The 22,787-nt window shown below is 48.1% G+C and overlaps 1 protein-coding gene across 1 annotated transcript; it reads right to left on the bottom strand.

Moving 5' to 3' along the window:
* Positions 1–484: 484 nt before the first annotated feature.
* YTHDF2 (YTH N6-methyladenosine RNA binding protein F2) lies at positions 485–22,461 on the bottom strand. The gene is made up of 5 exons (XM_059830788.1): positions 22,435–22,461; positions 22,133–22,157; positions 21,673–21,752; positions 15,834–17,420; positions 485–1,401 (listed from the first exon to the last, which is right to left on the bottom strand). Exons 1-5 carry the CDS (start codon positions 22,459–22,461, stop codon positions 1,378–1,380), a joined length of 1,743 nt encoding a protein of 580 aa, XP_059686771.1. The 3' UTR covers positions 485–1,377.
* Positions 22,462–22,787: the final 326 nt, after the last annotated feature.

A 22,787-nucleotide genomic window follows, 5' to 3' on the forward strand; every position in this document is an offset into this window, starting at 1 on the left:
GGCTTTCTTATTCCCCCTGAACTGCCAAAACAAGAAAACCTGGATTTTTGATTTCTTGACCTGGAGCAGTTTTCCCAGGGGAATTCATTTGGGATGTGAGCAGGTGGCTGCATTTCACACACACCTGGAAGGAGCCGGATAATCCCCAACTTACCCAGGGAATGGGAACGAATCCTGACCAGTGAGGCCAACCGGGCACTACCCCTCTGGCCACCGGGCATCTTCCCACATCCAGGAACGAAACCAATCCCCGGTACTGCACCCGGACAGAGCTCGGGATGCCTGGAGACTGGTCACAGCACCCTGCCTCAAACCCAGGGAGAAACCACACTTCACTCGTCATTTTAAGGTGTTAATACAGCAGCGAAGTCCCGAGTTGCCGTGCAGAGGGGTATGGACGAGGTGCACGTCCCCGCTACGCCATGGAGCGGGCAGCGCTGTGAAGGGAACGGCAGACAACAGTGATGCTCAACAGGATCTCACGTTTATTATTGAGAAGTGATTAATGGTGAAAAGAAAGGCAATGCCCATTCCTCATTGGCTTAACAAGAAACTGAAGAAACATATTCACTACACATTTTACAATATTTCTTTTTTTTTTTGTCCAAAATTCATTTTCCTGTAAACAAAACAAGTTTTTACCACTGTTCTCAGCTTTCAAAATCAAATTAATCCAGGCTTAATCTGTAAATCCGTATAATGCACAAGAACAGAACATTTCTTAGGACTCCTAGTACTTGACTTTTGAGTAACAAAGGGTCAGAGAAAAATGAACCACCTTTAAGACACAACCTCATGGACAATTTCTGTTCAATTCTTCTTAGGCCAAAACCCCGACTTCCTCATAGAATTCCTCCTCTTCCAGGCCAGGGAGGGGAAAGAAAAAGAAAAAAGTTACTCCACTTTCCGTGGTGGATGTTACAACTCGGTGTTCCAAGTGCAAATGTCAAAACCAGGGGAAGTAGGCGCGAGGGGGTGGAAGGAAGGGAAGCGGCGGAGTTTAAAAATTAGAGAAAAAAAGGCATATGCCACTTACGGACTTTAAAATCCGAAAAAAACATAGTAAAAAGACAAAAAACAAAGCGTATGCTCTGAAATCACAACCAAAGCCAAAAGAAAGGGGACAGTTTTTACCTATATTCTACCTAGAAGGGATTTTTTTTTTGTTTTTGTTTTTTTAAGTCCTATGTCTTGTGAAATTCCAATACTTTCTTTTTCTTTTTTAAACTGCAAGTTTGTAAGAGTCTTTTTGAAGTCAATGAAATTAAGAAAAAAAAAGTCCTAATTATCTCTGGGATATTTTTGCTCTTTCTTTCTCTCTCTGAAAGATAGCTGGGATGCAATCTCTGCTGCAGTCTCTGTGGGAGGAATGGCCTTTTACTTGACACGGCCTTGGCGTTCCTGCAAAAGAAAAAAGGAAGAACATGTTAGCCCAGAGTAGTTTCATTCACCGCTTTCAGACGTCAGCATTTCAACACGTGGCTCTGCGATGGAGGCCTGTCTCATGCGAGCAGAGTCCGAGAAAGTATTTTTCTTTGCAAAGGAGGTACTGCGGCTGCGTACGGCTAACGTGACGATGCGTTACACTGCCTGTGTCTACCAGCTCATCACATTTCCCCTTAACGAGGGCTGTTGATACCACAGCTCCGCTCCCCTTCCTCTCTCCTTGTCCACGGCAGCATCCTTCCGCAGAGTTACCGGCTCTCCCCAGGACAGACATCACCAGGACGCTCCGAGCTAGAGATTTAACAGCACAAGGAGGAAAAAAACCCAAAACAACCAAAGACAAACTAAGGAAGAACTGGTGAAAAAGGGAAAAAAAGTGAGTCTAAGTCAGTGCTGAGGTTTGCAGTTGCAGACAGCGTGGGCTGGGAGAGGGGGTGACAATGCTCCCCACTCCTGGGCACGGACCCGCAGCACCCACAAAACATCTCAGCCATCGCCAGGCTGGAAACCAGCTCCGGGGCAAAGCAGAGCTCTGGGCTGGAGAAGACTCGGGCAGCTGTGGGAGCAGGACTCAGGGGTGCTGTGGGGATCAGGCAGAGCCCCTGTATCGGGGAGAAGGAAGAGGAAGCGAGGAACAAACACCGGGACCCCCAGCACAGCTCTGCCTGCATCCAGCTGCTGCCGGAGCAGCACAGCCCGGCTCCCCAGGCACCGTGGGTACTGCACAGAGCTACAGCTTCACCTGAGCTCACATGTAAGCATCCAAGCACACTGCAGCTCAAACATAGGGAGTACTGATGTCTGCCTCAGTCTGCAGGGACTGAAATAGCCCACAGCTGCTAGCAGAACACCTCCCTAATAACTCTGAAACCTATTGATGGCATCTCACTCAAAACCCAACAGGTTCACAGGGATTTCCCAGTGACTACTACTACTACCACCCCCTTGGTGTTTATCCACATCTCTCCTCCAGCACTGAAGGAACACACTGTCCAGACAAACATTTGTACCAAGCCGAACAGGTAGCACAGCACCAAATACACCCAGGGCTACACATCAAGGGCTACTACATCCTCTCCTGTGCCAAGCACCACGTGCCACAGTCTCTTCTCTGTTAAACCCAACCAAACCCCAGCACCTTTGCACAGAAGTGGGCCTAGACTACCCCACAGGGTTAAGAGCTGCTACCCAGCCCACGTTCAAAGCGCTGTTTCCAGATCATATGACACCGCCTCAAAAATAAAACCTGTCAATGGCTAAAGGGCTCTTGGCTGATGCTCCTCCCTGCCTCTTAACTGCATCTTCTCCCAGCACAGGCAAGTCCCTGCAATCTCTTGTGTGAAGGGCACTACAGTGTTTTGGCTCTGGCTCCCATGCTCACTGGTGGAGCGAGTTAATCACCACCTCAGCCAGTCCTGAGAGATGCCAAGTCCATCCCACCTCTGCAGCAAAGCAACACCTGCAGTAGGTGCCTGCTGGCAGAGCAAGACAATGTGGATTCTCCCTTGTGTTAACTTACATCACCGAGAGAGAAGGGACACTGTTAGGGCTCCGAAATGGAAATCTGGTTCTTTCAGCTCGGGATGCTTCCCTGCAAGCCTGCTGCTGTGCCTGGGGCTGCGTCCCCCGACATCAGGGCAGCGGCAGAGCTGCCAGCCCACGTCCCCCTGCCCCACGTTAATTCAGTGATCAGAGGCACCTTCCCTTCCACCTCAGCAGCTCGCTGGCAGGGGGAGCGTGCAACCTCTGCCAGAAGCACGTGGGCTGCTCCAGGAAGCAATGTCCTCTGCCACCACTGCTAAATCCAGGGAGAGCTCATCTCCGAGAAGCTTCAATCCCGGGCTAACAGCATGTATAGCCATCTATTCTTAGAAACCTTCCCAAAAAGGGAGGCCTTGCATCCAGCTCGAAACAATAACCCAGGCTTTGGCAGTCCCTCAGCCACATGCACACGGTGACCCAAGGAGGCTTCAGCTCCAACTCCTCTGCACGAGCTCGACAACAAAGCACGCCCTATGTGATACGGTGCACAGATTGCCTTCTGGGGAGAGGGATTAGACAAAGGCACACATTCTCTTCAAGGATATTTGCCCCACGTAAGTCGACTTAATTCTCCTCTAAGTCTGCCCAAATCTGTCGCAGGTGCTATTTGTTGCTAAAAAGCACCATCACACAACAGCAAAATAAAACTACCACGGTGGAAAGCAAAGCCAGTCTTGAACACGAAGTAAAACAAGCGCTGCAGGGAAAGCCACAAATCACAAGGAAGGTGCCAAGCCCTGTTCCTTCTCTGCTGCCTGGCTCAGCAGCCAGCACGTTATGTTAAACAAGGACAGATGGCAACGTGACGTATTCCTTTGGGAAGAAGCTGCAACTGCCTGAGCTAATGCCTCTGTCTTCCCAAACACAGACATGGGATAAGCCGGCTGCCAGGTTCAATCGACCCCGTCCCGTCCCGTCGGCAGCCAGGGCCAGTGTCCTGGGCCGGCTGCAGACAGTGGCTGAGGGTCCTGCTGAGTGCGTCGCCCCGTTAGCTGAGCATATGGACCCCCGATTAGTCACTTCTCCTCCCCACTGTAAAGGTGAAGCTGCTCCCGAGGCCAGTGTATGGCTAACAAGGAGCAGGAAACAGGACCCAGTCTCGGTGCAAAAGTGACCCCCCCCCCCCCTCAAAATCCCTGTGTGCCAGAACAGAAGGCATTACCTTCAAAAGAGATGTCCCCATGTCCCCAGGCTAAAGAGGGGTCCAGAGACATGCCTGAAGTGAACATCTTAATTTCAGGGTGGATTATAGCCCATTTTTTCTCAACCCAGTCTTCTGTTTAAAACCTCCTGCTAGTCAACCTTGAAATACCGGCAGAGAACTACCCACTCCCCTCCATCAGCGCCGCAAACAGTATCTTAAGGAGTCTGTAACAGAAAAATGCAGCATGACATCTAACCACACCTGCTGCGGGCTCTCGAGGGGCTGACTTCAACACCTACCTCGAGCCGTCTTGCCTTGCCCTCCACAAAGAGTGGGGCTTTAGACACAGCCAAGCCTCCACCTCAGGAGACACCGAGGCAGCCGGCCAAGAGCTTTGCCCGGCCGAGCAGGCGCTGCCGAGGGCACTGCTGCCAGGGCTTGATGGTAGGGAAGGAACAGCTCTCTGTTCTCCACTAATTTCAATATTGCTTTTCTTGCTCTTCTCTGGGAGATTCACAGCCGCTCTCTTGCGTCTCCTCCTGGAAAAGGAGGGTAGCCAGGGCCTGAAGGATTTTTACACCATCTAACCTGCCAGCCCAACTGCAGCACATCCCACGAACACATCTCGGTCCTCAGGGTGTTGTGGAGTTACAAGAGAGCACCCACATCATAGCAAAGCAGCAAACAGATCCACCAGAACACATAGCAAAGGTCAGTGGTGTTGCAAACGTTCATCCTTCCTGGCTCACCTTCCTCTGGAATCACAGGCACAGGGATGGTGTCACCCACCCAGCTATGGGACAGCCCAGGAGAAAGCAGAGCAGCATCTGCATGCACATGCTGGGCTTTGCACTGGCACACAGTCCCTGGAGGGCAAAGAGATTCCATCAGAAAGTGGTTTATTCTCCTCAGCTGCACTTTCATTAGACCTGGGCCATGTCTTATTGATCCACGTGGGAGGAGCAAGAAAAAGACACCAGCTCAGACTCTCGTCTCCATCTAGCAAATCCCTCAGCAATTGGAGGGGCAGGAGCACGGCAGCATCGAAACGGCTGAAGCGCAAAACGATATGCCGATGACTAGAAAGATGCACACCATCGCTCAAATCAAGTGTTGACACCCACACATCACTGCGAGCGTGCTTCTGGGCTGGTGGTGTTCAGAGGCACCAAGCTCAGACAAGGCGAGCGTGTGTAAGTAGGAGCCCTCTGTAATCATCCTGCTTAAGCCACTTCAGTCACGTCACCGCCGTCCCCAGGGGGCTGCAGCAATGTCACAAGCCAGGTCCTGATAATAGCAACGGAACGAGCTGGTGGAGAAGGCTGATGAGAGATTACGTTATCTAGTCACACTGTGGGGAGCCAACAACAGCAAAAGGCTCAAGAGTTTGTACAAGAAATGATGACAATAGGTGATAATGCTGCACATTTGTTCAGAGGCTCTTACCTTGATTAACAACCAAGGTTCAACCTCAATATTCCTCTGGCAAAGGTAAGGATATTATTGCCACACTACAGATGGGGAAATAGAAGACTATAATCAAAGGGAGGGCCTGGAGAAGAACCAAGAGCATGGCTGCCAGCTGTGCAGCATACAAACCGTGGTTTATTTGGACCCGTCTGACCTGGAGCACACTGTAGCAGCCTGAAGACAACAGGCAGGCCAGGAAGCAGTCTCAGTTTCAAATTGAGAAGGTCCTACAAGCAAAAGGCATCACTCGCCCCGTAAGCGTCCACAAAGGAACAGCAGGAGATCACTTCACGAGAGTATGGTCTACATTATCCCAAGTATCATTTCCCCAAAGGGCTGAGACACCCAGCCATCAAACACTGGCCTTAAGACACGCACACGCAACTCTCACTCATCAGACACCTTGCTCAGCAGCCCGACTCAGCCCGCAACGCCTGCTGCAACGCCACGGCACTTTGCTGTTTGAATTCTCCTCCCAACGCTGCTGCCTATTGCGCACTGGATGCAATCCTGGCAAACAACGCAGTGGGATTTCCATGCGCCCGTGTCTCCGAGGCAAACATCTGACTTGCCTTACAAATCAGGAGTTACGGCAGCCCGTTGCCTCAGATGTGCCCAGCGCAGCCTTCCCAGCAGGATCAGCTGAAGGCATGGTCACAGTCAGCACAAGTGATGGATGATGCATCACTTTCTTATTATGCTCATCTGTTCCATAAACATCCCCGAGTCCTAACTGATTTACAAACCAAACACGAGGTTTTCCTGTTGTCAGCATTAGAAAGCCATCACAGTTACAGAGGAAAGCTACATCCTAGTCTGTCTCACCTAGGAAAGCAGATAAAAATCAGATAGTGATCTGGTTATAGTCTGACATCTTCATCCTACCTCCCATTCACGTACTGAACTCGCCACCAAGAACAAAGACAGGAGAGATGCAAATAAAAGTGATTCTTTGTCAGAGCAGGAAACACTTTGTTTTACAGATCAAGATCTAACAGAGCAAACCCAAAGAACCCCAGAAGGGGCAAACTCACATCATCAAAAAAGCATGAGCCAACTGTGCCTGGTCAGCCCCTGCAATTCAGACTTTGCCCCCCAAAATGCAGAAGGCAGCAAGAAGCACCACAGCGTCCCCTGCCACCACACTGAGCATGCATGGCTGGGCAGTTAGGAAGTTCTGGTTTCCTCTCGAAACCCGAGCACACCATGGCATTGCTACACGCCAGTCACCTCACCATTCAGTCAGAAGGATATGAAGTCACAGAGAATAAATAAGGAACAGCAAGACGTAATGCTCCAGGTACAGCTGTAAGCCGAAACGTGTCTTAACATCGGGGAACACAAACACTGAATTTCCATGTCAGGGCAACGAGCAAGGGGTAAGAAGGACACGAAGAGTGCCAGGACCTTCCCCTGCAGTGGGTTTTATACAAGGCGAGGTGTTCCTAGCTGTCAGATACCGGCAAACACACCGCTGTTCCCTAGCATCTTTCAAGGCACCTTTAAAACTGATGCAACCAATTGCAAAGGATGAACCTCTTCTTGCTTAAACATCACATTTGATTGCGTGAATAAAGCGGCCCAATCCCCCAAACCATTTATAATTACCGTCCCATAGAGAGCCTTGTCCCACAGGGCAAAACTCGTGCAAGGAAACAGACTGGCAAAAAAGCAAAGAACATACACGAATATTTAGAGCAAAGAGCAACGCAGAACAGGCTGGGAGGACTCCCAGTGGCATTCCACTCGAGGACGACTGGGGTCCCACTAGGGACTGGAACGGGACTTGCTGGCTTTGGAGCACAAGCAACATAAGAAGGACACAAGTCCTTTCAAGTCAATAGGATGGAAAACAAAATCCTCATTGTCTTACAGCAGGGAGTCTTTATTCTTCCCTGTCACTACAAGGGATGAGAAGTTTGCCATGTTTCTTTTTGCAATTTGCCAACACTTCTCTTTTGGGCAGCTCCATCTCCCCGCTACGGAGCAGGGCACTTGGCTTTGACCTGTCTGTCCACACCAAAATTCTCACAAAGCAGGGAAGAAAGTTAATAGCATGGATGAAAGTAATGGGAATAGTTAATGTGAAAGTATAAGCAAACAGCACCGAAATACTGACAGCATTTACCGGAGGCTCACTCCGAGCATCACGCCAGAGCTTTGACCTACACCAAATACAGTAAGGGGAGTTTTTTTTAAACAGACTAGTGCTCCTTCTCATTTGGGTTCATATGAAATGTGTTTCATTACTTTGGTTACCTTAAATCACAGCTCAGGCAAAAAGTATTAGCACCGGAAAATGAGTGCCACACGAGTCTACAAAAGGAAGAACCTCCACTTTGTTTCAAAATCTTTACTGCTGTAGAGCTAAGTAAAGCCTTTGCACTGTCCTGTCACACCATGCAAGTGTAATGCCAAGGACTGAATGATCTTGTGCGGAGAAAACCTGTGGAGCTTCATGGGAATTTGTGGTTCCACACATTCATAAAAGATCTAGAAAGAGGAGTGAATAATGAAGTGACAAAGTTTACTGATGATACTAAGCTATTCAGGGTAATAAAAATAGCAGCCAACTGTGAAGAAATGCAGGATTTTGTGAGAAAAAGCAGCTGAACATTACACGGAATTTGGTCTGCCTGGTTTCAGTAAATCAGATGACACACGTGGGAAAAAAACACTGTCCTAACTCCAAGATGACAGCTCCGAACTGACCATTAACAATCGGAAACACGAGCTCAGGGTTACGATCTATAACTGCAGGAAAACGCCCACCATCAAGAAAAGCAAACATCACTCAAAACAGAACACATCACCATGCCTTTATACAAACCCAAGCAGCACCTCTATCCAGAGCAGTGTGTAGCTCTGCTCCTTTCCATCTCTACGGGCATGCAGAAGAACTGGAAAAGGGTCACAGAAGAACAGGGATGAGCGAAGGACAGAAGGGTTTTCATCTGCAGAGCCACCATGCTCTAGCTCTCGAGCCTAGAGGAGAGATGACTGTAAAAGCAGAGCAGGCACAGGGAGGACACTGAAATCAACTGCTCACCACCTCTTCCAGCACAAGAACTAGGGAGTATCACGTGAGGCAGACTCAAAGCAAACCAAAAGGATGTGTTGCTTTACACAACACATGAAGAACTTACTGCTGCAGGATCCTGAGGACGCTCAAGGAATGCATCAACATCTTGGACAAGAAGAGAAATCATGAGCCGTTGAAGACAAAGATCCATCCTCTGGGCCAAAGAAATTCCTGAGCCACACATTGTTAAAGGCAAGGAAAACCTTCAGAGATGGACAAATACGTGCTTGCACTGTCCTTACAGGCTTTTGCTCTTGACCATGTTATTGTTAGCTGCACATGGAGCTTTTTACTTGGAAAGAGAGCAAGGATGCTTGAGCAATGTCTCTCTACGTGTCCATCGCATCTCGCAGCCACAAGGGATGCAACATCAGACTATGCAGACTCACGGTCTGACCCACTGCAGTTCTTGTGTTTGAGGCTAAAATACTGCCTCCATCCTGAATAAGGCAGAAGAAATACTTCACGCTACAAGAAAAACACACCATTATATTCTGTATTATGAAAGGACAAGAGGAGATCTATTTGCCTACTTCTGTCAACCATGAAGAGCTGAATTCACAAGCTCAAGTAAAAGAGCCAATGCTCCCTACAGCCCTTTGTGTGTACCCTCATTTTATTGCCACTCGAAAAGGAACACATAGTATTCACTGGAACAGTTTTATATTTCAACTTTTTTTTTCCCCTTTCAACAAATCAAGAACATGGCACTCGAATCAGCTGAACCCCAAATCAGGCTGGCTTGCAACAGCCAAAAGGTTGATCATCAGGACGTCACGATTTCTTAAAGATTTGCAGATGATGATGGGAAGTTCTCTGTAGTAATTTTACAGGAGATGACATCAAGTTACAAATAACAGAGCCAAGAGAGCAGAGCCCATGTGTACAGATACGCACAGGGAACGAAACTAAAATAGTGTGGTTTCTTTCCCCCCCAAGATTAAAAACAAAAGACAGAGTTTTAGGCAGATTTTATCTAAGTGTTCTAAACTGGTATTACATTACAAGAAATAGCTCTGCAGTTAACCACAAAAAAAAGGCTCAGCATTGGCCTTTTAATAAAAAAAGTTTTAATGATATGGAACCAGAAATGCAGTCTTCACTTCCAAGTTCTTGCTGAAGAACAGCTTACAAAATCCAAATGCTTTATTATTAACTGCTCAAATGCACTATTACATGACTTATACACAATTAAAAAGCCTCACACTGGGCAGCTTGTCACTGGAAGGAGCTACAATCAACTCTCTATTCCAGTCAACAGCTTGGATAATGACAATCCTTGTTAGCGGAGACTTCCCTGGGTAACTTTACTACAGTAGAAGCAGGGTGGCACTGTTCTAGCTGGCAAGCATCCAGCGTTTTGCACCACTAAGGAATTGGTTTATTAACTCTCAGAGCCATAAGATAGTACAATTACTACCAGGTACAAACAAAAACATCCAGCAAAACAAGAGGGCTCTAGTAATTGTGGCGAAAACGATCGCACAGTACAGAGCAAGAAGCTTCCTAAATGAATACCTGTCACATAACACTTTACAGGAGACAGAAAAGAAGAAAGCTACTTCTTTCAGACAAAAAACTGCTGCAGAATTACATTTTCAAGAAGAACAAGTGAGGAACATTGTGCATGAAGCTATTCTTGATGTGTTGCATAGACACATCACAAGGCTCACACATCAATGTGTGATTCTTGGAATCCTCATCAGCTTTCAGCAACATCTTGTGACCCACTGCACTTCTGCACCAGACAGAAAATCCAGGGAACTGAAGAGGACCATGCCCTGGTGCTTTCACTGAAAAAAATGGCTGGAAAATACTCATCTTCCAAGGAAAACTGCTTCTTCTGGAGAAGTAGCTGTTAATAAAATAACCCAAAACACAACGCCTGTGTTGGTAGCTATTAACCTCAGTGTCAGCAAGTTACCAAAATGCTTGGAAAAAAAAAAAGCCACCACTGATGACATCTTACACACTCCCTGCTCGCATACCAAACCTTCCACATTGCTTCTAGGGAATTGGCCAGCCACACACATTAATTTTAACTCAACTGCTGAAGGAGGAACAAAGTTTGTTGGTTGGTTTTTTTTTTTTTTTTTAAGACATTCATTTGAAGTCCTTAGTATGTTCACAATGAATGCAATTAACATATTTCTAAGAACAACCAGTTCAGGGTATTCTGACTCAGAGCTGAAACCACCCAGCTAAGGTGAAGATAACCTGGATGGGAAGGGGCAAGAAGCTTTGCCCACACCAAGTAGGCAATAAGTGAGTTGGGAACAACTTCACAATAAACTCCCCCCGCTCAAGGCCATACCTGTAAGAGGTGCAAAACCTCCTCATCGTGTACAGCCCGCACTGCGTTTGGCCCAGGGACTAGAGAAGAACAGCTCCGAATGCCATCGCCAGTCCTCAAGAAACAGTTTAAACAGTGCATTGCAACAGCTCCTTGAATCAACTTCAACAAGTCGACTTCAAACATTATATTATTTTATAATATTAACATAATACTGTATTAAAATATTATTTTAAAGACTGCTAACAAAAATATTAACAGCAAGAGGCAAGTGCAACAGGCTTGCTCTTCCACCACTCAACTTCCCCTTTAGTTGCAGTGAAATGGCTCCCAGCTCCTCCTGTTTTAGGGATGAGGAAACAAAGTCCCCTGTCTTACAGCAGAAAACACAGATTAGAGCACTAGACAGATCTAAGCCTTCCCCTCCAGTTTTCTCCTACCTTTAAACAAAGCTAGAACACAACCAAAAATACACGAGAATGCTGTTAAGGGCTTTGTAGCGCTGGCTTAAAAACATCCCATGCACAAAGCACTCCTCATGTCAAACAGCCAGTACCAAACTACTGGAATAAGCAGCATCATTTCTGTTTCCTCTATTACTGGGCAAATTATACGAGCACGGACACAGATGTACAGGATTTAAAAGGCCTGGAAATAAACTGAGAGAAACCGTGTGCACTGCAGAACAGCAGAGGGTATTCGCAGCAAGGAAATTCTGTCCTGGTGCATCAATCAATTAACCTCACTACGGCCAGGATTTGGAGCAGAAAAAGCAAATAGCCTTGGGATCACGGAATGAAAGGAACTGTGCGAGTGCAAGCTGCGTTCCCTTACTGTCATAGGAAACAGTTGGCTTTGCCTGGATGTGCAATATCCAGGAACCAAATCTTGTTGTCAGAAACACTGTCCTGTTGGATACGGTAAAGGCAAAGCAAATGCAGCACTAGCCAGGACGACTAACAGCGGGAGAAAAGTGCTAGCCCACCCTATAGGAAATACGCTGTCTCCTCCCCTCCGAGGTTACAAATTAGGAAGAAGAAAAAAAGAGCTTTGCAAAATACATCAGAAAGCATTCTTTTTTTTTTTTTTACAGCGACTGTGAAACAGCCTGCTAGTTTCAAATAGGCTCATATAACACCACTTAGTTTTCCCTTAAATCATATCTTCCAAGGGGGGCAGTGACACTTGCCACTATTAATACTGCTTTAACCAGCAGACGGTGTCAGCTGAGACAAAGCAGCACATTTCCAGAAATAATAGCTCCAGTCTGGCAAATGACACCTTTCTGTTTCAAAGCTGGTACACCTCAGCATGAAAAAACCCACAAAAACCCACCCCATCCTGCACAGCTCATCCTGACTCAACACCCACCGAAGTCCCAACACAAAGTGTCTCGTATCAGCTGCAAACCTGACAACTGAGCACTCTGGCCCTGGAAGGGACAGGACAGGACTGGTTTTCATGGGATATCCTTCCCAAAAATTCCTGGAACCTGCAAGTCGCCAAGTACCCCAACCGTGGACAGGGCAACGGGAGAAAGAACCAAAATAAACTTCCCTTAGAGTTGACATTCATTGCTCTTCCACAAAACACAAGCTGTTAACTTTTCACATGCAAGTAGATCACTAAGATCTCTACACTGAGGTCACTGCAACATTCCTAGAAATACCAGTGTATTACTACGGGCTAGGGATTTTTCTTGTTGTTTTGGTTCTGTTTAAAACAAAGATAAAACAATTCTTACAGGGAAGAGGTTGGTGACATGCTCTACCACAAAAGCAGCTGTTACGGGTTTCAAGAAGTCCTAAACTGCTTCAGGTAGGATCACACTGAGAGTCAGCTTCATCATTTTGGGTCAGGAGAACATCCAAACCTTTTAAAAAAAACTGGATTAGTAGAGCAAAGCAAGACACTGGAGAGAAACGGAGATTAGCCTCTGAGGCCAAGATGGGCACAGGCAACAGAAAAGGACAAGCGAGAGCATGATTTCAGTGTTTTCAACACTGAACTGTTTATCCCCCTTCACCGGCCAACGGGAATAGTACGAACACTAAGCAAAGCATTTTTCATATGATTTCTTGGAACTATTTCAGGGAATTCTGAAGAAGTGACTCTAACAGTGAGTAGTGTAGAAGAATATTCAAGAGTTCCCAGACTTTCACAAGAGCTCGTCCATCTGCTTGGGTCGCAAGCAGGAATCAAACTGCAAATCAGACAAAGGTTTAGGCAAGTTGAAGCCAAGTGAAACAATTGCAGCTTGCTAGAAGTTCAAAACAGGCCAAACCTTGAGACATTTAAGCTTCAGGGAACAGGAATGCAGAACATTAACATATCACCGCCATCCAAAGACTGGTGGCAGAGACAAAGAGTTGGTAGCAATGGGATTTCCCTGACACAAAAGCAGCTTGACAGACCGCAGGCAGGGAGCTGCACCACCAGCTGCTGCCAGAGCAGCGTTTTAACTTTCCAGTGCCTCAACTCTGGTTTCCGATTTGTTTTTTTTCTCCAGGTGACTACCTGAGATGCTTCAAGGCAGACAAAGCACGGCTTGGGCTTTTTTTGCCACCCGCAGTCCCAGAATAACCATCCACATTCACTCCAGAAGGAAAAAAAAAAAACCAACCAACCCTCCTTGAGCAAAACCGACTGCTTCTCATTTGAAGCCATGAAAGAGCAGTTACAGAAACCTCAACCATCTTCAAGGCTGCGTCAGCGAGCAATCGAGGAGGTCAAACTGTTGCTGAAAGAAAGACCAAGTCACTTCCTCCGTGCCGGATGTTGCAGGGCAGGGGCCCTGAGCATGCAACAAAGAGTGAGTCAATGGTAAAAAGCAAACACCAACTGCGTATCTGCAAGACTCCCTCCTCGCCTATGAATTCCGCAGACATATGAGTAAGTTCCCTTTCAAAGAATAAATGTTTTCCTAATCAACCGCTTCTGCACTAGAGTGCCACACTGAATCAACTCGAACATCATTTAGAAAGGAGGCGCTGGCGCGCTGGATGCCGATCAGCTACCGCTTCTGCTCCTGACCCTCATACGCTAGTACATCCCAAAGAGACTGAAGAAAGCAGGGGAGGAGACTTCAAAATGCCATGGAAAAGATGAGTAAAGACGGTTTACAGTTTTAAGAAAATTGCTAAGCCACATTTTTAATACCTTACCAACAACTGGCAAACGCAGCAGCCTTCCAGCGGAAGAGACCATCGGTCTGTCCACCTTTCCCCCAGCCTTCCCCACTCTGTTGCTCTTCCTTCTGCTCACTCCCCACGCACATTTACCCAGTACTAACTCTTCTCAGCCATCCAACCCCACCTGCCCTCTGGCAACATTTCTCCCCTCCAGTGCGTTCTCCCACTCTGCCGAGGTCTGCCCCTCTCTCGCACCGCAAACTGTTGCTCCCTAAACTCAGACCTGGAGCGTGCGAGAAGTCCCACTTCCCAAGATGTCCTGCACAGACCAGATTTCTGATTGCATTCAAAACCTCGGTTAGTAAAAGAGAAAGCACCACTTCAGTACCGGCTGGATACCAAGCGGAACAATTTTAAGTTGTGAAGTCACACAAAAGATTCGGGTTCTCACAAAAATGAAGTTTACATCTCCACACCTTGCAATGTATTCCTCCCGTACAGATTTTCTACAAGCACTGTAAGTGCTATGGTATCATCCGCAAAACATGACCACCTTTGTGTATGGGTGATGCTATTTATACAGACAACGCTGCAAGTAAAAGGTATAAAAAAATTTAAAAACTGTATTCACTGTTGTGGTGAGCAGCTGCAGCTCCTGATTCAGTTCTTCAACTGTTGGGTGGAAAATTCCCCATTGCAGAAACTGAAGAGATGGTCAAAAAACTTGGCAAACTCCCAGAAAGCTGTGCTAATACTAATTTGTAATTACTGTTTTGAACAAATATGAGCAAGACCCCTATTGTGGGGAAGGTCGGCCACAGGTGACTTCAACACAGCTGTACCCAAGTAAGATTCAAGGCCCACTGGTCACTGAATTTTGGGCAGAAATTTCAATTAGCAATCCTCCTGTTAACGAATCAATGATGACAGCAAGCTTCAAGCTCACGGACCCAAGCGGCAAACCAGCACAGCTGCAGGCAGGCGGCGAGCGGGGCTCACGTGCCACGCTGCCAGGCAGCACCCACGCAGGTGACAGCCCACCAAACACAGCCGAGCTGGCTGCCAAGAGGAACAGAATGACCCGCTCCGCGTCCACCGGAGAGAGGACAAGTAGTCACAGACTTAAATTGCAGCAAGGGAGATTTAGGTTGGGCATTAGACAAAGCCTTCTAGCAGGAAGGATAATTAAGTGTAGGAATAGATTGCCTGGGGAGGGACAGGAACTGCCGTTCCTGAAGGTTTTACAAGTGGTGGGAAACATCTGTCACGCTGACCCCACGTTGGGTAGGGGGTGGATTAGGCGGCCATTCAAAGACCTAGCTCTGTTTTCTAACAATTCCCCAAACCCCCCACTGATCTCCTACTTTATACTGTTCCGATCCAGGAGCTGACAATAGCACAGAAATAAATTTTGTTTAGAACACAGTACTCAAGGAAGGCTGAGATTTAGAGCAACCAAAGGGCAGTCAATTGCAGCCAGGGCCTGGGCAAGCCTCCTCACACCGCTCTGCCGGGGTGCTGGCACCCATTTCCACCCCAAATAGGGGCTGCCATTTGGGTAGCGGGTTCCACGTACGAGCCCACAGCTAGCCAAAAAGCAGCCTGATGCCCACCAAGCTTGCTCCCAAGCCCATGCCTTTCAGGCCCCGGATTTAGTCCAGCGCAAGGCGGCCCTCCTCCATCTCCTGCCCCGCGGGACTTTGCCGAGATAGACAAACAAGTTACCTTTTTAACATTTTCCTCCTCCTCTTGGCGTTTCTCATAGTGTGAGAAGTCATCAAAGATGGAGGTGGTGTGCTTGTAGGTGGCAATGATTTTCAACACCTGCTTAGCCTTTTCCAGAGGCACCTCCTGAGTGTCCCTGGAGTTGGTCACTGGTTTATTCTCGTTGTTCTCTAGGCGGATGTGCCGCAGCTGGCTGTTGGGAACGTCCTTCACAAAAATCCACCTGACATCAAAACGTCCCTTCCACTTGTCCTGGGACCACACACCCGCACACGTGTTATAGTCCACAGCAGATTTCATTTCTGCTACTCCGCAGAAGTGACCGCTACCGTTGACACTGAACAGTAAGTAAACAGGGCCCTTCCCGTTCATGGAGCGATAGGCAGCATCCAGTCTCTTGTTGCCGTGCTCTGTACTGCACCAGATGTTGTATTTAATGGAACGGTGGATATCGTCCTCAGAGTAACTCTTAATGATGAAAACCCGGCCGTGTTTTGGGTTCCAGTCAAAATCCTTAGGGTTGTAGTTGTTGATGGATCTCAACTTCTCCAAGACCGGGTGCGGCTCCGAAGGAGCAGAACCAGAACTGGCCTGAGACTGTCCCACTCCGTTACCGTCCACTCCGTTTTGACCGAACCCGTTGCCGCGATTACGCGGGGCAACCCAGCGGGTGGGCTGAGCCGCTTGCTGCGGCACAGGCAGCTGGGCCGGCTGCGGTGGCGGCGGGGGCAGCGGCTGGGGCTGCTGCCCGCTTGAAGCCTGTGCCACCGGTGGGCTGTTATTGATCTGCTGACCCACGGGCTGGGGGGACACCTGGGCTGGCTGCTGACCAATATTCTGAACTAAGGCCTGCGACGGGGCTTTTGCCACCGGCCCTTTGTTATCCCAAGTTCCAATATCCATGTTATGTTTTATCGGAGGCGGTGGAAGACTTGAACCTGCAATGCCATTCTTGGTCTTCAGCTTGGGCTGCTGCTTAGCCGGTTTGCTAGCGATGTCAGCCCAGGAGGTCGGCTTTGGAGGAGCGATAGTAGCTGGAGGCAAACTGTTAGATGCCACGATATTACTGGTAATGGATCCGCTACCGACAGCCGAACCAACGACTTTCGGGACGCTGCTTGCAACATCTGTGCTGCCCAGCTTCAGAGCTGCCATCCCTTGGTCGATGGTGTTCATGCCAGGAGCCTTGTTCAGAGTCTCGTTAGCGAAGGCAGACTGCCCATCGATCATCGCTCCACCCAGCGAGCTAGGGGCATAGGCGTAATTGCTACTATAGCCAGAGCTTTGAGTGGATTGTCCCTGAGAACTGTTATTCCCCCAAGCCGAAAAGTCAATCCCACTTGGAAAGAAGTTAAAGCCGTGCTGCCCGAGAAATGGAGTGCTGCCAAGGGCCCCTGGCTGCCCGAACATGGCGTCTGGGAGAAAGTGAGGCTCCCCGTTGCTCAGCTGTCCGTAAGAGGTTAGGTAGGGCATGGGCGGGTCACCTCCCGTGGACCAGGCAGCTTCGCCTAAGGAGTAGGAGAATCCAATGGAGGGACTGTAGTAGTTTGGTAAGTAGGAATCGGACATTGCAGTGTATGCATTATTCTGAAAAAAAAAACCAAAAAATAAGCACTGAATAGTTAGAATAAGTTGAACAAATTTCAAGGGACCAGGACTAAAAGCCATCTTAGACTTCCCGTGCCCCACCCCTCCCTACCTTAGGGCTGGGCAGATAAACAGGCCTGGCCTTGAAACACCTCCTTTGTTAGAAGTGCTCTAAAAACTGTTTCATTGCCAGAAAGATTAAACACAAAGGCTCAGCAAGCTTCCCATGCTCAGATGGGAGCACATTGTGTTCCTGATGCGTGATGTGGGACTGGACACCAGACTGCCCCAGAGCTCCTGCTCAGGCTATGAAAACAGCGTCTTACCTAGCACCCAAATACTATCTTCTACTTTTTGTAGCTACTACCAAAGAGGGCTTTTCTTGCCCGGGTAATGTACATATCTGCCTAAATATTGCTGGGGGTGTGTGTTGGGGAAAGGACTCGGAAAGAAGTGGAATATGGACGAAAGAAGTCCAGTGGAAGTGAACTGCCAAAATCATGAATGTCCCTAATTGCCTTCCTTAGTCCCTCCCTCAAATTTATTACCCATGACAACAGCTTTATGCCTATAATTTAAAGTTTCAGAGCTCAAAATATTCCAAGAACCTGCAAACAAACATGGATTTAAAGCCTCATCCTCAAAACACAAACTGCTCCAGTGCTGCAGGCACATACTAAAAAATACCTGAAAACAGGGAGTAATCAATAGGGTTTCAATAGGAGCCTTTTATAGCACAGTGACAGCAGCACAAGAAACCAGGCTTCAGATTCGGAGAGGGAAAAAAAAAAAGCTGCTCCATGCCTTGGTCTCCTTTTTAACATCCAAGTAGCCTTTAGGTTACAAAAACAAATGCCTAATTTTACAATTAGGGAACTCTAAGACATCACCAAGATTTGCTTACATGAAAAACATCTGTCATTTTGCATTCAAACCAATGCCCCCTCCGGGAGCAGTTAAAGCCACACTAATGGACATTATCATCCAGTAATTTGAACCTGTGTGCAGACAGCCTCGTGCTATACAGCCGCTTACATGCCAACCCAATGCAGATGAGATGAAAGTCGGGTTCAGTTCCCATTTAAAAGCTTGGCTTGCAGCAGGCTCTACTCCCATTTTTCGTTGAATCATGTTTTCACGTGCCAAGTGCAGCTCCCGAAGGACTTCATGCCATATTGAAATCTACGGAGGCTCTCAAGATGGCTCTGGCACCCTCCAGAAACAGCTGGTTTGCCTCTCCACCTTGCACTGAGTTAAAGGAAAGCAACAGGTTTGGGGATAACCCAGCCCCAACTTTACAAAAAATTAATAGGAATTATTTAACCTAATGTGTTCAGAGACAAGGTTTGTTTTGTTGCACAAAACACTAAAAAGCTTTCTGTGGTACTTCATGGTGTGAACGCATGAAAACTCAGAGACACTCTCTCCGGCCTTTCTGTTTTCCCAAACAAGGGGTCCCACAAAAGCAAATTCGTAACAGAACTAACTTTTATCCAGGGTACAGTTTTACTAATTGAGGAAGTCGGTCTTGCTAAATCCAAACCAATGAACAGTCTTTAGGGCTCAGTCTGTCCAAAAGCACAAATACTGACACTGACTAATTTGTAAGGCAAATGAAGGAACTTAAAAAAAATTACTATTTTGAACCAGCAAAGCCTCTTCAAAAGATGTTACCCTTATAATTGAGGGGATTAATATACACTCCTGGAAAGTAGCTTTAATGGAACATAAACATGCTGGCCCGTACCTAAAACCTGAGCCCAGCAGGCAGAGCAGCACTTCCCTCTCCGCAGGCTTCTCCCTCAAAGCGCACAAAGCACATCACTGTCAGGTGAATACCTGTCCTCTTGTCACCTCAAGGTATTTTCTTACATGCCGTTTTATGTTCAACTTCACGAGACAGCTTAATACAGACTACATTAAAATATCACCTGTAGAGCATGCACCAGCTATACTCACGTAGTAAGGAGGGAGCACGGGAGTTAAGCAACAGCTGAGCACTGCCAGCTCAAGGCAGATTTAAGACAGGCCCGCTGCTGTTCACCGCCTGGATGTCTGGAACTACGCTTCGCTATCAAACACGCCACCTCGCTCTGCTACCCTGCACTCGCACAACTGACACAGTTACTGATTAGTATGCAAATACAACTTCACCGGCTTTTAATTCTCTCCAATGACTAAGACTTTTTGTACAGTTATTTCCTCAAATTCACTATTCCTCTTCGCTTCAAGACTAGGACCAGGGTTTAAGCTTACTTATTGTTGCTGTCGAGCTTTTGTTTTGCTTTTTAAACTGCTGAAGAATCACTTACTGTGTATCTGAGCTTTAAAATACACAGTAACCTAATTTACCAGGCCAACAAGCTAGTTAACAGTCACACCTGAAACAGCAGCTCCTGAATGAAGAGCCATGAAACTTTACAACTTGTTACCCAGCACTTGTGCGGGGAGCTCAGAAAGCAATTTCAGAAACTGCTGGCATTACCCTACAGCAGTGGGCTGCATTTAACTCATTTTTCAGAGCCTTATCTGTTAACTCCCTTTCCCATCTTCAGAAAAGAGGTGCACACTTTCATACCTTTGTATTTCCGAACCTGGCTGGTTGGCTCAGCACAACCACGGTCCCCTCCAGACTGGACCCTAGGGTTTTGTTTTCTACTGTATCGAATGTCAAAAGACAGATGAGAGCTGGCAAGCAGCACAGCATGGAGAGAAACTGAGATAAAGTCACCCCAAAGTTTCATTCAAAGCTAACACGGCGGTTTTACCTCACTCCTGGCGAATTTCTGGAGCAACAGCTCTGCTCCACCTCCTGGGGCGTGCTCCAATCACTTCCTTATTTTTAAAACATATTTTTACCAGTGTGACACATGCAAAAAGAAACTAAATATTCACAAGTTCTTTATCAAACATGCAAAATAGGGTAAAGTAACGTGTTGCTTCTAGCATTATAGTATTATTCTCTTTAGGAGATTTAAGTAAAACTACACTTTGCAGGAAATACTTCCACATTCAGAAGAAAGCTGGAAATTGGTGATGTTAATTTCTGGGATAGTAAAAACCCACCGTTAAATGATAGCTACTAGGAAAGTAGCTAGTTTTATTCAAAACTCGAGAAAGTAATCACACTCTCTCGCCCTATGCAGGTTGCATTTAGGCTTGTAACTTTTTAGGGAGCTGAATGCAATAAGTTAACGGACAGGTTGAATTCTGAAGATTATGGAACAGCTGACAGGACCTTAAATAATATTTAGGCTCATATCTTTAGCACAAACTAGGAAAACACTTGTCGAAAATTTAACTGAGACAGAAACCTGTTCTTGCATTCCAATAAAACACGCATCGCTTATCTGAAAAGATATATTGACTAGTGAAAATGATCACAAAATACAGAAAGGGGAAACCAGAACAGCTTATTTGGAGAGGGAAGAGCAGCCAAGAGAATGAACTAACTGCTCCAGCGCTACTACAGATGTTTATCTATAATGCTTACTTGTACCATCTAATCAGCTGAACTCCATCTGTTATGTGTCACTCTCCTACCACTCATTAAGAAAAACAAACAAAAACCAGTTAACAGTGGAGCTAATCTTAAGTAGAAAGTTAAAAGGAAAAGTATCTGGAAGTCTGACTTCCAGGAGCTGATCACAAGCTCTCCGGCTTGACTTATAACTGAAGTTCTAAAAAAGTCTTAGCAGCCTTTATCACATGTGTGTTCTCTGGGTTTTTTGGTGAAAAATAGAGGAAAACCCCATGACACGCATTTTCAGTTTATTTGGCGGAGAGATAAGAATGTTGATAGTCTCCTCCAAAAGCCCTCGGAGCGTAACTGCATCGCGTGAAGCAATTTCACAACGCAATACAGCGCAGCTCCTCGCACGGCGTAAAGAACCAGAAACGAGCAAGGAAACAAAGTCGTAACAGTAAAACTGAAACAGCAGAAATGGTAACTTCAAGACAGTTATGTTGAAAAAATGAGATGAACACCAACTGTAGGAAGTCCTTACATCCGCAAAAAGTTGCTAAAACCTTTATACCTTATGCACCACGTGGGTTTTAGTGTTTTCTGCCTGGAGAAGGGTACGTATAAAATAGCGTATTATGATAAGAAAGCTGGCAAACATCAAAATGCAGTAAGCGCAGACGGGGAAACACAAGGATGCCAAATTCGCCTTCGGTAGAGAGCAGTAGGAAGCCCTCGGGCTCATGGTGCTTCCTGCCCCTTAGCAGGTACTCTTATACTCTTACTCACCGGCCGGGCCTGCGGACTCAAGTAGGGTTCAAAGTCATCATCATTTAACCCATCCTTCTGATGCACAGATCCGTTTTGCACTGAGGAGGAGACGTAGAGCGTTAGAAAGAACTCTGCCCATGAACTCGAGCATTCACCAACTTATTTAAAGACAAACCTTATATTCTAACTGCCCCCGCTAGTTATAATATACCACGCTTAGCCCAAGAGAGCGCGGAAAGACACTTCACCACCACACAAATGCTCTTTAACTCCAAACTTTCCCCAGAAGCGACGACGGGCTTCACAGCTCACGGTTTGTTTTTCTCCCAACCGCTCCGCTGCGTAAAGGCGCACAGACCCGAGGACATGCCCAGCAAATTTCGGCGGAGAGCCTCCCCGTCCCTCCCCCGCGGGCGCAACTTCCCGGCGGGATATCCCCCCCCTTCCCCAGCCCTCCCCGCCGCCCCCGGCCTCTCACCTTTGTTGCCTTGGCCCTTGGGTCTCTGGCGCGGCGGCGCGGCATGGAAAGAGAGAGGGAGAGCGGTGAGTCAGGGGGGCGAAGCGGCCCCGGCGCGGGCGGGGAGCCCGGCGAGGCGCGGCCCGGCCGCGCCGCAGCACAATGGAGGCGCGGCCCTGAGGTGGAGCGGGGAAGGCCGCGGCCGCCGCCCGCCCCGGGCCCGGCCCGCGCCCCCGCCACTAGGCCCCGAGCCACGGCCTCGCCTAGCGGGCCAGGCCCGGCGCCGCGAGGGGAAGGCCGGCCGGTGGCGGCGGGGCTCCTACCTGCTCCAGGAGGCTGCTGGCCGACATGGCTCCGCGGCGGGGCTGCTGGCGGGGCGGGGCGGGGCGGGGCAGCGGGCGGCGGCGGCGGCTTTGTCCGGGCGCGGGCGCGGCGCGGCTGCCTGGCGGACTCCGACTCGCCCGCGGCGGCTGCCTGGCTGAGGCGACGCTCTAGCCACCCCCTCGCCTCTCCTTCCGGCCCGCGTCTATGGCCCAGGCCCGCCGCCTCGCGCCCACACGCGCTCCCCGGGCGTCACGCGGCACCGCGCGCGCGCCGCGCTCCCAGGCACAATGGCGGGGGGGGGGAAGACACACACACACACACACACACGACGCGGTGCATGCCGGACCGGCGG

The sequence above is a fragment of the Gavia stellata genome, chromosome 29, assembly GCF_030936135.1.
Source record: "Gavia stellata isolate bGavSte3 chromosome 29, bGavSte3.hap2, whole genome shotgun sequence".
Classification (NCBI taxonomy): Eukaryota; Metazoa; Chordata; class Aves; order Gaviiformes; family Gaviidae; genus Gavia; species Gavia stellata.

Excerpts from the sequence above, each read along its gene's own strand:
- YTHDF2 (XM_059830788.1), bottom strand. The coding sequence starts at position 22,461 with ATGTCGGCCAGCAGCCTCCTGGAGCAG. Across the intron at positions 17,421-21,672 it reads TGAGTCCGCAGGCCCGGCCG|AATAATGCATACACTGCAAT; the intron begins GTGAGTAAGAGT and ends TTTTTTTTTCAG. Across the intron at positions 1,402-15,833 it reads AGGAGGAAAATGTTAAAAAG|GAACGCCAAGGCCGTGTCAA; the intron begins GTAACTTGTTTG and ends TTTCTTTTGCAG.